General features: G+C 42.7%; 1 protein-coding gene across 1 annotated transcript in view; it reads left to right on the forward strand.

The window, feature by feature from the left end:
* ntng2b (netrin g2b) overlaps positions 1-15,382 on the forward strand; it is a gene marked incomplete at its 3' end in the record, with an annotated part of 75,366 nt that overhangs the window by 29,208 nt on the left and 30,776 nt on the right. The window contains exon 4 of the mRNA XM_083983204.1: positions 13,348-13,520. Within this exon, the coding sequence (XP_083839330.1) occupies positions 13,348-13,520 (173 nt within the window). The remainder of the gene's footprint in view (positions 1-13,347; positions 13,521-15,382) is intronic.

Below are 15,382 nucleotides of genomic sequence, written 5' to 3' on the forward strand. Positions count from 1 at the left end.
CTTCTGTTCTTTAACGAAGACCCTCAAGTTTTTTGTCCTTGGACTAATTGTCTTGCTAAGTGCACTGGTGCGTTTTTGAAGCTCTCCTCCCCAACTTCCCCTTTCTCCTCATCTGCTCCTCTCTCTCCTTCTCACCTCCTCTCCTCTCCTCTCCTCTCCACTGGCCCAGGGCTGGGGTATAGCTCTCTTCTCGCTATGACTAATGATGTTCTTTCAGTCTCAAGGTTTTAGCAGGATAATTATATTAACCCCCGTCCTCTGGCTGATCCCAGCTCAGCTCTTAGCTTCCCCAGGCATCCTCCCCTTCGCGCTCTCACCGGAATTAGACACTAATACACACACATGGGCATACGGGAGCGCATGCATTATTACTGTTGTACGCTAATGTGTGCTCTGCGTTGTGTGTAGATGTAGATGTGTAGATGTTTGTGTTGGTGGTGACTTTTAGGCGACTTTTTCCAAATTAGTTGATCATTTAAAAACTAAGAAACCTGGAGTATTTGTGTTTGTGCATGGGTGAGGATGGGTGACGGCCTGCGGGTGCGGGTGGTTGGTGGTTTGCAAAGTGTGTGTTTGTGTGCTCATTTATAATTTGATGCCTTCGTTTATCATTGGTTCAAAAGTGTGTTGTGTCTCCAAGGTTCATATGGTGGCCACAGAGTCTCATGGAGATGCTATAGATATACACAGTTCTCTATTAAAGATTTAGGGTTAACTGAATAGGATTATTGTATCTGAGTGGATTATATCGTTATTTTCTGTCGATTTTACTTCATGGGCATTGTCAGTCAATATTTGATCACTTGAGTACTCAGTGACCCACAAATTATATTACTATATACTCTTACCATGCAAAAGATATAAAGGAAGTCCATCTGCTCCGTGTTTGCAGGTAAACCTGGACCTATACTTTCAAAGTTATGTGAATAATCAGCCAACAATAGAAAACCAAGTCTGTAACAGGAACTTTAATTATGTTCTTGTAATGTACTGTTGTCAAACACATAAAACTCTTACTCCACATGGATGGATGGGTGACGGCCTGCGGGTGCGGGTGGTTGGTGGTTGGTTTGCAAAGTGTGTGTTTGTGCGCTCATTTATAATTTGATGCCTTCGTTTATCATTGGTTCAAAAGTGTGTTGTGTCTCCGAGGTTCATATGGCGGCCACAGAGTCTCATGGAGATGCTATAGATGTACACACTCTGTTCTCCACTCCACAAAGTTTCTCACTCTGATTAACACACACACACACACACACACATATATACACACACACACAACAGACGTAAAGATCCCACAGAGATCCATATCACCCCGGGGGGTCGGCAGACTCCGTGGGGGGGCCGCACAACAGGAAGAACCTCCCACCAAACCCCATGTCGTCCCAGAGTTTCTGTCTCTTCATCACTTTTTTTCTTTTTCCCATTCCTCCCCGCCCTTTGCCTCCCATTTCTCCTTTACCTCGTCTTCATCTTTCATATCTTAAATAAGAGGACGTATAATAACCCCACCACCACCCTCACCCTCACCCCCCACATCCCCTCCAACTCACACCCAATTTCCTCTCTCCCCAGGTGTTAGTCTTTGCTGTAGTGTTCATTAAAACATATTCAGCAGCAGTGAGTGACTCTGCAGGGAGGTCACACTCTAATATCCAGCACAGCTACACACAGTGATGTGAGGGCGATCGTAGCCTGGACGGAGAGCGAGGCCTGATCGCGCTCTCTTTACTCAGAAAAGGAGCCCCTAAGACGCAGTGACATGGCCGCCTCAGTAAGAACTGTGTCAGCTATTCTCAACGCTTCATGCTGCATCATGCTGCATGAATATTACAATGCCGGCATGCCGAGTCTTAAATTACCACCCGCCAAGTGCCAAATGCCAGTAAAATATGTCTGTGTGGATGAATTAATAAGGGTCACCCATCACAGTGGTCAGTGACTTTTGAGAGCGCATCTATTCAAGGGTGAGAACATTCAGCATATGTTATTACAAGTTATTTTTTATGAAATGGAATAATTTAGATTTTTTTCTCCCCACTTCCACACTGAATCAAAAGGAAAAAAGTTTGATATTTTTGAAAATCTAAATTTGGCCGATACGAAGCAGCTGAGAGGCAATAAGAAAGAAAAAGTCGACAAAAGACATAAAATAGAAATTTAAAGAAACATTTTACATGGAAACACACAGTTTACTCTCCTAATGTCTGCTCCGTGTGCACAAGAGAGTTTAAACCAGTGAAAGAGGAAGAGGATACTGCATCTCCTGACTGATTCACAAAGCTGAAGAAGAATCCATGAATTGATATCAAAAATACAGTAGAACAGCTAATGGAAAAAAACACATTTATGAGTTTGAAGTGTTATTGGATAGAACAAGCTGTTTAGCACTACTTTACTTTTACATATCTGGGAAGTTATTATGGCTGAAATGAGAGACAATCTCAATGTAGAAATATAAAACCGTTATTAATTTTCCCATTGAATGAAACATTTCAGTGCTTTTCATCCAGTGCTTTCCAGGGCCACGTTTAATTACTGTTTAAACGTGGCCTTATGCAGCCTTGGGTCTAGTGTGCGCTGTTCTTTTGTTTTGTCTTTTTGTTGTTTTTTTTTCATTTTATTTTGAACTCTTAGAACAAGGATCTTCAAAATGCACACAACATGAGTACACACAGGGCACAAAACAAAAGTAGTCCATGCATGCCCAGATGTCTCCAGTGTGCACACACAGTGCTGCTGCTGCTGCTGCTGCTGCTGCTGCTGCTGCTGCGTAAATTTCCATACAAGCCGGAATTGCCCAACAGTTAAAAGTAATTCAGATACCGTATATATTAAGTGAGGGGGCATATAAATCAAAATGCACTGCTTAGTTAAAGCCAATTAACTCTTTACATCATCAATAAAGGGGCCAAATCTTAACGAGTCAATGAAATTACAACCTCCTAAAAGAAAAAAAAACCTGACACCAGATCATGTCATTGTTTACTGTACAGTAAGTGAACAATAAAGTTATTTAAAAATGATGTATTATCCTCATGCAGAGTGACAAGCTGCATATTAATTACCTCTGCAGTTTGAAAGGCCAGCAGAAACAGTGAATTCACACAGCTGGCAAGAAGTGACCCACACCTGTACTGCCTCCAATATATAGCACACACACACACAAACACACACACATCCTTGTAAAGCTAGCTTTGTGAGGACACTCATTGACATAATGTATTCCCTAGCCCCTTACCCTAACCTTAACCATCCAAAACAAATGCCTAACCTTAACCATTACTCTAAACCTAATATAAACCCAATTATAAGTCTTAACCCTCAAACAGCTCTTGGAAAAAGTGAGGACCGGCCCAAAAATGTCCTCACTCTGTTGGTTAAAAACTCGGTCCGGTCCTCACAACGTAGTAAGAACAAGAACACACACACACACACAGTCTCTGGTGCACTCAGTCCTCTGAGGTCTGGGCTGGAGAACAGGATGTGCCCGGGCTCCATTATTTAGTTATTTGTGCATACACTACATACTTCAGAGAGCAGGTAGCACAAAGTGGGGCCTGACTCTGCCCGCTGCTCTTTACATGACCCGACCCGACCAATCGTAGGGCTGCGCTCTGGGTCTGAACGCCATGCATGCAGCTATGGCAGCACGCAATAGCCATTTACTGTATCCGGTTGTAAATAATTCACATGTACGCTTAGCGGCTTATAGCCTCACACACAGTCTCTCCCTCCTCTACCTCTGTATCCATCTCTCTATCTGGTGCATGATCCCCAAACTAAAAAAGACACACTTTAAACTCAGAGCAAACTGTGCTAATATAATGAATCATCCCACAAACACACCAGGGAGGTCACACATCCCCGTGCACTGCATGGTAGAGATACACACACACACACACACAATACACATACACACACACTACAAACACAAACGCGGTGTGGATTGCAAAGACAGCCAAGGTCATTCCTGAGCTTTGAATAATTTAAGATTTCTTTCTGCTGGACATTTCACTCCGTTTTTTTTTTTTCAAAAACATCAAGTGACCTCTTGACATTGAGCATATTTACTGAGTGCATGTATTTATGTGTGCATGTGTGTGTCTGTGTGTGTGTGTGTGTGTGTGCAATGGAGAGAACGGGAGACCCCAAACGCACCGTCCCTCAGGCCTGTCCCTCGCTCCCTTAGATGCTCCGGTAGAGTGTTTTCTTCCTTTTGGGATATGCCCAAAAAAAGACTGAAAACAGAGATGGAGGGAGAGGGAGAGAGTGGATGAGAGGAGAGGAGAAGAGAGAGACAGGAAATGTATCTAAAACATTCATGGTCCTCTGCCGTCAACAACTTTAATTAGACATGACAGATGATGAGTCTGGGTGGAGGGATTTGTTTAGAAAACTTCATCAGCTCCGTTATTAATGTGAACGAGTGTGTGACAGGACTATTGTGATTATGAGAGGAGGCCGAGTGTAATTCCTCCTCGTCACATGACTGCAGGGCCAGGTCAGTTATAGATTACCTGTTTAGTCTAAAGGGAGGGAGGGAGAGAGAATAAAGGTGAGGTGTTGGTGTGGAGGAAGAGACTCAAGGAAGAGACTCAAGCCGCTCCCCTGCCACGGGAGGCTGCACTCGAGGAAAATCGATCCTCTCCCTTCAGAGAAAGAAATTTATGAAGCTGGAACATAAACGCAGTCATGTCCAATTAGCTGCTCTGAATTTACGAGGCGAGGCGGCGGGGAGTGGGGGGGGGGGAGTGGGAGTGGGACGGGATGTGGTGATAAAGACTTCAGCAGAAGCCAATAAGGCGTTGCGGCTGATCAATGATCCCGGCTTCATGCAACTCCCACTCCTCACTCGGTCGCTCGGGATAAACGGTGGTGGAGGACTGCATGTGCAACCCTTCAACGGATCTGATTTTAATTTATGAACATACTAAAGACCACCTCCAGACATATTAGAAGAAATACAAAAATACTCGGCTTTGAATTATAATTTGCAGCTGTTATGGTTCCTCTACAGAAAAAAAGTTCAATTGCCAAAAAGACTTCTACTCCTTCTCCCTCATTGAAAATCCTGAATCTATGAATATACAAGTATTTTTCATTTTGGAAACTTTAGCGAGCAGACACAGGACGTCGCCTACTTCACTGAAAAGTCCATCCTCAGCTCAAATGTGCTGGAGGCTTCACATTTCCAAATCCGACTTGTGTGTTAAGTTGCAAACTCAGACTTTCCAACTAGTGTCACAGAACGATGCTCAGTCAGACGCACGTCTTAAATTTAGATTTGAGGTGAGCGCAGGGAAAGCACCTGGAGCAGATGAATCTGAGGAAAAAAAACACCTTTAAATGTCACACTTGGCACATACAGCACTGAGTGAATTTGGGACAGATCAACATCTAAACATCTGAAGTGCTGTAAACTTCTGCAGTGCTGTTGCATCCTGCAGCACAGTGAAGGCCAAACATCCACATCCAGTAACAACAAGCACATCCACGAGGGGACAAGAGGCCGACAAAACAGAATAACAACTCAGAACTAATCACAATCAAATCATCTATTAAATGCTTCAAAAATGCAGGGTTAACTGAATAGGGCTATTGTATCTGAGTGGATTATATCATTATTTTCTGTCCATTTTACTTCGATTTCATGAATTGTGTCTCCTAGAAACTCACTTTCTATACAACTACTGCATTTTCAGGAGTGAGCATTGTCAGTCAATATTTGATCACTTGAGTACTCAGTGACCCACAAATTATAGATTATATACTCTAACCATGAAAGATATAAAGGAGGTCCATCTGCTTCATGTTTCCAGTTAAAGTGATAGTTCAACATATAGGCAAATTGGCCTATTGCCATAATCCCTATCGTTTTAGGAGTAGGTTTGTACCTTTAATTGTCGGGATATGAGATAATAACGGAACGTTACGAGGCAGAGTTGTTGTGCAGGTCACAACTTGTCCACAAGAGCGTTTTGGAGTTGCTGAATTGTGTATTTGATGAGTTTGATGAGGGAATCCAAGAAATCCCATTAGCCTCCGTAGCATAGCTCTGAGCAGCTCGCGGCTCTGCTCCGCCGTTCTATAAATAGCTTGCACCGACAATTAAGAGATTATGGCAATAGGCCAATTGGCCAAAATGTTGAACTATCCCTTTAAACCTGGACATGTACTAACTTTCAAATGTATGTGAATAAACAGCCAACAACAGAAACCAAGTTTCTAACAGGAACTTCAGTTATGTTCTTGTAATGTACTGTTGTCAAACACATAAAACTCTCACTCAACAGCCTAAATCAATATTTTTTAAAATTTAAAAAGTTGAAATAAATACATTGTGTAAAATATAAACAGGTGCCACAGACTAGTGTTACTAGTTAAACTACTGTAGCCAAAAACTACACATGCACAGGTTTGTGAGCTGTAAACGCTACTCGAATAATGTCAACAACAACAGAGCCACACTAACTTCTATACCATATTTTGTTTCATGTCAAACTTGGCTTTTGTGGCCTAAACCCAGTCGCTCATGATGCTAAACCAGGTCTCTGCTGCCAAATAGCTGCATATTACGGTACACATCCTACAACCCACAGTCCACACCACATGTGCGATTAAGTTCAACACAATATAAAGAAATCTAGAGAAAGATAAATACAACTCCTCCTATAATGTAGGATTCAAGGTTGATCTTATTCATCCTCATTTGATGCACGTGGACCACTCAGTCAGTCAGTCAGTCAGGCCTGGTTTGGGTGTGAAGGCTTCCTCTGTTTGACAAAAGCACTGACACTCATTGCCCATTAGGCTCTCGCTCTACTATTACTCCAGGAATCTGTGCAGCCGGTTGTGTGTTTTGTTGGTATCAGGGGAGGGGAGCTGTTGCGAGTATACCGAGTGGGGCTTTCTCCGTGACGGCTGATCGAACGCAGTGGTAGTAGAAGAGGAGGAGGGAGATCTCCTGCTGGGTCAGAGCCGCATCGATGCGGTCTGTCATCGCAGGTTAGAGCACGTCAATGCGGACCCTCCCTCCTGCTCCTCCCCTCCCCGAGCCTCCACCACTGGAGTCGGAGGCAGGCGGACTGACAGGGATTTGACACAACTGCCCTACTCCCCGCTGTACTGACTGCTCAGCCCCACCACGTTGGCTCTGTATAACCTCCTTTTTTTTTTCCTCCAACCACTCCTCTCAGCAAACACATGTCCAAAACCCAATTTACCCGATGCAGTCCTCCAGTGAACGGACGCTGGTGCAACGGGCAGTAGCAAGGGGGTAAAAAAAAAAGCTGCACAGATATCAGGAAGGATGGAAAGAAAGAGAGATGGAGGATAAAATGGAAAATCAAAGGGGAAGAAGAAAAAGCAAAGACCGGAGGAGTGGAACGGCTACAGTACGTGGAATTTGGGAGCAAATGTAAAAAAAAAAAAAAAAAAAAAAGACAGAAAGAAAGAAAAAAAAAACAGTGGGAGGAGAGTGCAAAACAGAAAATAGAGAGAGAGTGATAGCTGTGTCCCCGGAGAGGAACGGAGGCATAGGCGTCGACTACAGTAAAGAGACAGATAAAGCCCCATTAACTGCTGCTTCCAGCTGCTTTCTCAGGCTCTGCCACCACATGACTCCCCCCTTGATGTTTGTTTATCTTTCTTCTTATTTATGCCCCTAATTGCTGCGTCTCTGCTGTCTAAAACAGGCAGTCCTCGTATCATTAAATACACAGGGCCGACATGACTTCACAGAGACAGACTGCATGGAGAATGGACAGAGAGAGACACACACACGCACACATAATCAGACAAGCCTGGATACTAGCGATACAGACAGGCTGACAATTATTTTTACTGTCTGCTGCTGGATAATTACCACAGGTTATCCTAAAGCAAAAGCGTGTGAGGATAATACATATATGATGTATAGTAAGTGTGCATTGGTGATACACGTACAAACCCATGTCTCCAAAGGTTTACCTTCATGTCCTACTGGATGGTTTTGTCTCACATGTCCTGGAGGAAGCTGCTGTAATTGCTGCCAGAGTTGTGTTTACTTACTTGCGACTTTTTTTTTCTTTTCCTATCCACAAAATGCGACTTCTTGTACTGTTTGCAAGTCGCAGTGAGGTGGTGACTGTTATCAATACATCACCAAGGCCTTTGATATTGTGCAGCAGGTTTCATGCATGGAGTGAGACGTTTTAAGCTTAGAAGTTAAGAAGAACATGCTCGTTGTTTAACCTGAACTGCTGTACACGCTTTGAGTTTCCTGAATGCCAGTAGGAAAAAACACTGAGCGTGCTGGAGTTTCCACAAGTGCATAATAGGAAGAAAGAAAAAAACATATTGTATTGCAACTGCAAATTACTGTAGTGTTTAACTGTAATATTTAAAAGTCAAGGCTGCATTTTATTCATGGGAAAAAAAAAGTAAATATCTTCATTTGCAGCTCAAATTTAGGAAAAAAAAACATGTTGCTCATCCCACATTTTATTCTTCAGCCTCATTAATTAAAACAATGATTCCTCTCAACCTGTGCTTTGTTGGGCTACGCTGTAAATACAGTGTCATTTTGAGCAGAACTCTGGCCCCTGGTGGGATTATAACATTAAAGGTGTCCTGTGGAGTTTTCTTGTAAACAAACGCGTTGAGTTCCTCCCTGAGGTCTGACAAATGAACTGGATGCATTTACTTATTTTTTGCAAACATTTTTATCCTTTCTTAAATTTTTCTCATTTTAAAAAACACACATTGTCTACAGTCATTTGAATTCTTCTTCTCCTCTGCTGCGTCATGGCTGCCTACTGTATCTCGGCCCAGTGCCGCCACCTGTCAGTCAGGGGGAACAGCGTGAATCATTTAAGGAGGAACTTGTGTCACGTGCATCCTCATGCATGTGCACAACAACAACACGCACTGACAACACACGAAAAACCATGGTGCTGAAAAGCGTCTGGTCAGGTAACATGGCCAACAGGCTGATAAACACAAGTATTGACCCATAATTACAGCAGCTAATTAAAACACCACCTTGTGTGTGTGTGGTTTCTAATGTAGACTGGAATGCATTTGCATCCTTATTTCCTCCTGTGCCTAGACACACTCTCTCTCTCTCTCTCTCTCTTGCCCTGCTTTCTCTTGCCCTTCTTTGTCTTTTCCTCCACTCACCTTCTCTCATTTCATCTCTCTGCCTCTCTCTGCCTCCCTCTCTCTCTCTCTCTAAGTAAATAGACGGGGCTGTGATGGATCCAGCTGTCCCGTCTTAACTTCCTTCAGCTCAGAGCTGGTACTCCCACTTTGATGACTTTGCAGTGAAGGCAGACATCTTGCACATTAACATATGATTGTGCCCATGTATTATTTGTGTGTGGAGGGACTGAAGAGGAGGGGATCGGAGGAGAAATCCCACAGCAAGCTGTCAACCGAAAGAGAGGGAGCAAAAGAGACACGGCGGCGCTTGAAAAAAGTCGAAGTGTCACGTCGTTCATGTGGAAGGAGTGCAACGTTAAAGAAAGAAACTCCTGGTCGTCGTCTTCTTCTTCTTCCCGGGGCCGTTTTATGTGGCAGGAGTCAGAAAATCAGGTCACGGGGATAAAGTGTGTCCGCAAAGTTTCCTCCTTTGAGACCGAGCAACACAAGATGAATCATCAAATTAGTGGCAGATAGGGTTGCAAAATTCAAAGTTGAAATGGGAATAAATGGGAATAAATCCAAAATTTACAAAATTAAAGGTTGGTCCTTAACAGGGAACTTAAATATAGTTGGGGAAAATATATTGTAGCATAATCTTGGCTAAAACAACCAGATTTAAAGGTATAATATGTAGGAATTACCCCCATCTAGCGGTGCGGTTGCGTATCGGAACGTATTCTTGATGTTGCATTCACGTGAAATCGGGCAGACGTCAGAGAGTCAACAGACGCTGCATGTAACAGGATAAACAAGCGTCTACAGTATGCGAGTAATATTTTACTCAACATTCATGTTTTTGTTGTTCAGTAAAATAATTGATTGTTCATACAAGAAGTAAAACTTGATAAAGCTCTACTGACAAATCTGTTGAAATGTCATTGTATTACTTTGCATGGATGTCTGCTTATGACAAAACTAAATATTTACATTCATGTTTGATATGATACAGTTTGTTTAACCCTTCTGTCGTCCTCCTGGGTCAAACTGACCCAATCTGTTTCAAATTCTTTCCTCCCTTCCTTCTGTCTCTCGATCCATCCTTCCTCCCTCCTTTCTCCACTCCTTTCCTTCCTTTGTTCCTCCCTTCCTCCATCCTTCTTTCCCTCCTTTCTCCCTTCTTCCCACCATCATTTCCCTTCCTTCCTTCTTTCTTCCTTGACCCAATCTGTTCCCTTTCTTTCTTTCTTTCCCCCCTCCTTTCTTTCCCTCCATCCTTCCTCCTTCTTCCTTCCTTGACCCAATCTGTTCCCTTTGCCGATCCTTCTTTCCTTCCTTTCTCCCTTCCTTCTTCCCACAATCCTTTTCACTTCCTTCCTCCCTTCTTTCCCTTCATTCTTCTTCCTTCCCTGATCCAATCTGTTCCCTTCCTCCATCTTTCTTTCTTTCTTGACCCAGGAGGACAACAGGAGGGTTAAATTACCCCCAATTTCCAGTTAATTCCCATAAATTCCCCAATAATTCCCATAATTCCCATGGAAAGTTTCCAATTTGGAATATGCTTAACTTCCCATGGAACGTTTCTGGAAATTTTCCGCCCCTTTGGCAACCCTAGTAGCAGAGTTAGTTAATATTAAGAAGTCAGTCATATTTCATTGAAGTAAACTCATTTACCCAGATGCATCTTCTCAAGCGGGCTCTGCTCCAACATCAGGATGTGTCAGTCGTTCTGCTAATTGACACGAGGAGGACAAGCCGTTTCCCTCCACCACCACGCTGCAGCCATTAGGCACAAAACACACAGCAGTATATACACCTACAGGAAATCACTCTGTTCTTTAAAGAGTGTAGATTTTAAACTATACCACTTCTGGTTCCTGCATGCACTCAGTCAGTCAGCAGCAGCAGCGACACTTCCTTCCCACATTCGAAGAAGATGAGACAGATGAGATTTATCAGTGAAGATGCAGGAGATCAGACGCGGTGATACGTTCAGCGCTGTCACTCACTCAACGTGGGCATTAGTCACCGTGCCTCTGCTTCTCTGATCTGTTGTCTGTCATCGCCGCTCTCAGATAAATGCATCACAATCACACCAAGCAGAACCACACACACACACACACCTGTCTCATTTCACACACTTTCTCTCACACACACACAACCGCGTGCACTATTTTCTCCATGAAAAGGAGATGTTCAATTTCCCTCCCTGCTAAGTGGACAGCTCGTGTCCTTCAGAAGGCGTGCAGGAAACACAAGGCCTTGTCGGTGGATGGATTCTCCCCGGCGCGTCCTGTCAGCTCGTCCAGGTGATCAGAGAGAAACCGCCGGTAATTTATAGGACTGAGAGCAACAGTGTTGGTATCAGACACAACGACGACTCGCCGTGATCAACCGCACTGTGAAGATTACTGCGGTGTGCGTTTCTGAGTTTCGCTCGTCGTCGTTACTCTGAATGTAAACTAATGTTGTGAAACTAGGCTTGAGGTTGATGGGCTGACAGCATAACCCCCCCCCCCCAAAAAAATAAAAAATAAAAGAAGAAAGAAAAAATGATGAGAAAGCGCAGATTAGTGCGGGGAAGGAAGATTGAAATAGTCATCTCTCCAGAATACAGGGGCCATTCTTTGAATATTTGATGCAGACGGATATCTGTTCACTCCAGTGGAACAAACTGGATTGGAGTCCAGTCGCTCATCTGGAAAAGGCTGTAATTTAAAGTCGTCGCTGCCGAAGTGTCCTTGAGACGCTCATTTCCTTCCCGGCTAGAACTTCAACCTCAGGATCAGCCCACCTGGGCCCTGCCCTCTGCTGAGGGTGGAGTGTGTGTCTAGTCCACACAAACACACACACACACACTTTAAGGTTTTTGCAACAAGCTCAAAAGAGGACACACTCAAGACACTTGAATTTCTCCGGCAGTAATTGTAAACAATCATTTGCTCCCAAATGGTCGACTTGGATGAAGTGCGGGTAAACACATTAGCATAATCTTGGACCAACAGTTATTTTGGATTCAGCTTTCACTCGTCTATTCGTTTCATCAGAAGTTATTTCCATGACATTTTTGTGTTAAAATTATATACTGTTATATATTTGCCACACATGAACATCTGATTCAGTCAAGGCAGCAGCTTCATCTTGATTATTCTCTTAATTGCTCCATTAATAATTTCTCCCATACATTGTCGGTTAATAGTGGAACAATTACCAATAAAATCTCTTTGAGCACAAGGTTAACTTTTTTTTTTTTTTTTTTGCAGTTCTTTGTTTTATTCAATCAGTCGACTTTTCTGTCATATGGGATAAAAAGAAGAAGAAAGTCCTTGAATTAAAATTTTAAAAAATCAGCTTGGGGAAAATAAGTGAAATGAATAGATTATCAGAAAGATTTGCTAATTCATTTTCTCTCAATCGACTAATTCATCATTTGAGAACGAGACCTTTATCTTTTGGAAGAGCTTTCACATTTTGTAAAAGTAGTTTCTGTTATTTTCCCCTCAGTCGGGCTGTGCACAGTGTGAACAGTGAAGCTCCTGGTGAAATCAAAAAAAAAAAAAAAAAAGCCACAGAATCAGATGAACTGGCATTTGTACAAACTGCACAAGCACACATCAAAATAGAAATGGATGCTGTACTGTAGCTTTGCCAGTGACTTCTGAGAGAAAAACGATTTGAGACACAAAATATCAGAGAACGTAACATTTTCAACTGTGATGATTTTCTTTATGTGCGTGTGTTTTTAGCAAATGAATCTTGAAGTCAAGTTTCAGACGGCGTTTAAACTGTCATATCTGCATTTTACTGATGCGTGCATAGTTGTCTACACATAAAACACCACACACGGCCCGCATGCACCCACTCAGGTGTAAAGAAAGTCTCTGAATATTAAGCTTTTCTTACTTTTTCCAATATTTGCTCGGTAAACAACAAAATGATGCAAAATGCACATGTTGTAACATCAAGCCTGCAGGCTCGTTGTTGTTGTTCTTCATCTATTATCATAATGCAGTACACCAGTTGTTCTCTCTCTCGCTCTGCGTCAGACCTTCAATAGTTAATGCTTCCACTTGTCTTTTTAACACTGCTCTTACAACCAGTGAGTAATTACAATTTTCACTTGCTGCCTCATGCGGGAGAGACACTGTATACCCTTCAACACGTACATCTCACCTCACATGTGTTAAGTGTCTATTTTTGTTTTTTTCTTTTTTTAAATAAAAGGTGCAAGTGTAACCTCCACGCCTCGCAGTGCCTGATGCAGGATGGGAACCTCCAGTGCCAGTGTGAACACAACACGACGGGCCAGGACTGCCAGCGCTGCAAGAAGGGCTTCAAAGCCAAGTCCTGGAAGGCCGGGTCCTTCCTGCCCACGCCCAACGGAACCCCCAACACCTGTACGTATACGCAGAGCACATGCACTACAACACAGCCGACTCCTTTCATACACCTTCACTATGGATATCTGTTGATATGCTATTATAAATGGTATCATAACTATCACAGTATCTACATACTGAGCCATGGTGCTGAAAGAGTGTAGGACAGGGGCCACATAGAGCGCAATTTGATCTCAAGTGGTCCGGACAAAGTGAAATAATAGCATAATAACCTACAGTATAAATGAGGAGAACTCTAAATATTCCCTTTGTTTTACTACTTTTACAAAATATGTTATGAGAACCTGAAATTCCTTGAGAAAAATACTACAATTTCAACAATGTTATGCCTCTTCTGGCTTCTGTGCGATTTTCACACGATAGCAAATTCATCCCGTGGACTGGATTGGACCCTCTGGTGGGCCAGTTTCGGCCCGTGGGCTGTATGTTCGACATCCATGGTCTTTAGGGTGATTATGTGTGTTATAATAATGTTTTTAAAATACGCTGTTTTGATTCTCGCGTCAGACCTCGCGCTTGTGACTCTTCCTGTGAGAACGCTCTGGCCAATCAGTGGAAGGCAGTCGGTTGACGTCTCGTGTACTGTATGTATAGATACAGTAGATAGACAGTCGGACAGACAGACTTTATTATTAGACTCCAGGTCCATTTAAAAAGACACAAACAGCACACACACGAAATAGTTTGTCATTTCACGAAAAAATTGTAATCGGAAATCGATTTTTGAGAGAATAAAATCGGGATTTTGATTTTGGGCTAAATCAAACAGCCCTATCATAAAGATTCCTCACTTTCCGAAAATGATTATCCTAGAACCATACAGTATAGGCAGATCAGCGCAACTCGCACGGCACAAGACAAAGTTACACAACAACCACTTGTATGCGAGTTGCAGAAACATGGGTGTGCCCAAGTGGTAAAGTATGGCAGAGGAAAACGTATTCCCTCAAAACAATCGTACTGTATTAAGGCGACTACGACTCGTCAACCTGTAAAATATGCTGTAAAAAAGTAGCAGACAAAAGAGGAAATACGTCTAAAAAATATTATAGTGTATAGTGTATATAATTAGTCTGATTCTACACATTCAAAGTGTTGCATAATAATCGTGATAATCGTAACACTGTGATTATTAACGAAAGTCTATAATGATGACATCCCTAACAATGAGTGCCTCCACATTAACTAAGACCATGCTACCCCGTGTTACAGGGGAAAAAACCATTGCAAGCAGCTGGTTAGTCTTAGGAACTTAAGACTGGAAAACAGGGAGACACACTTACCCTGTCTTTGTTGAAATACAACCCGTTTGCCTTCCAACACCTCTAATGCACCGGCACCTCTAATGCACACTAATTAACACATTTTCTCTCATTATTTCCTGAGATCTCCACAGCAATCTGTCTGTCTGGCAACAGCTTAGCGCCAAGAACCGGTCCAGCACACAACAACATGTAAAACGGAAAAAGCAAACTGTTCTTACACTTAAGTTTTTTTGCACAGCTAGGTAACTAGATTTTGTTGTTTGTTGTTCAGAGCCAGGAAAAAAACAACCCCCCGCCCCCACCACCACCACCACCACCACCTCCCTCCCCCTGATCTCCAGTCCTTGTACTTAGATAAACTCGACAACAGCTGACTGCAGCTTCATATTTGACTCGACAGAAACGAGAGTGGCGTCAGTCTTCTCATTTAACCCTCTGTAAAGAAGCAAATGTGTGTATTTCCCCAAAGGTCAACCTATCCCTATAAACTTCTGAGGATTATTTTTAAAAGGAAATCCTACTTTAAAACGTTCGGCCTTAAAACTAATTATCAAACAAGCCGTCAATACGACACTGACAAATACTGCCAGACTT

Source organism: Trachurus trachurus (genome assembly GCF_905171665.1).
Source record: "Trachurus trachurus genome assembly, chromosome: 12".
Classification (NCBI taxonomy): Eukaryota; Metazoa; Chordata; class Actinopteri; order Carangiformes; family Carangidae; genus Trachurus; species Trachurus trachurus.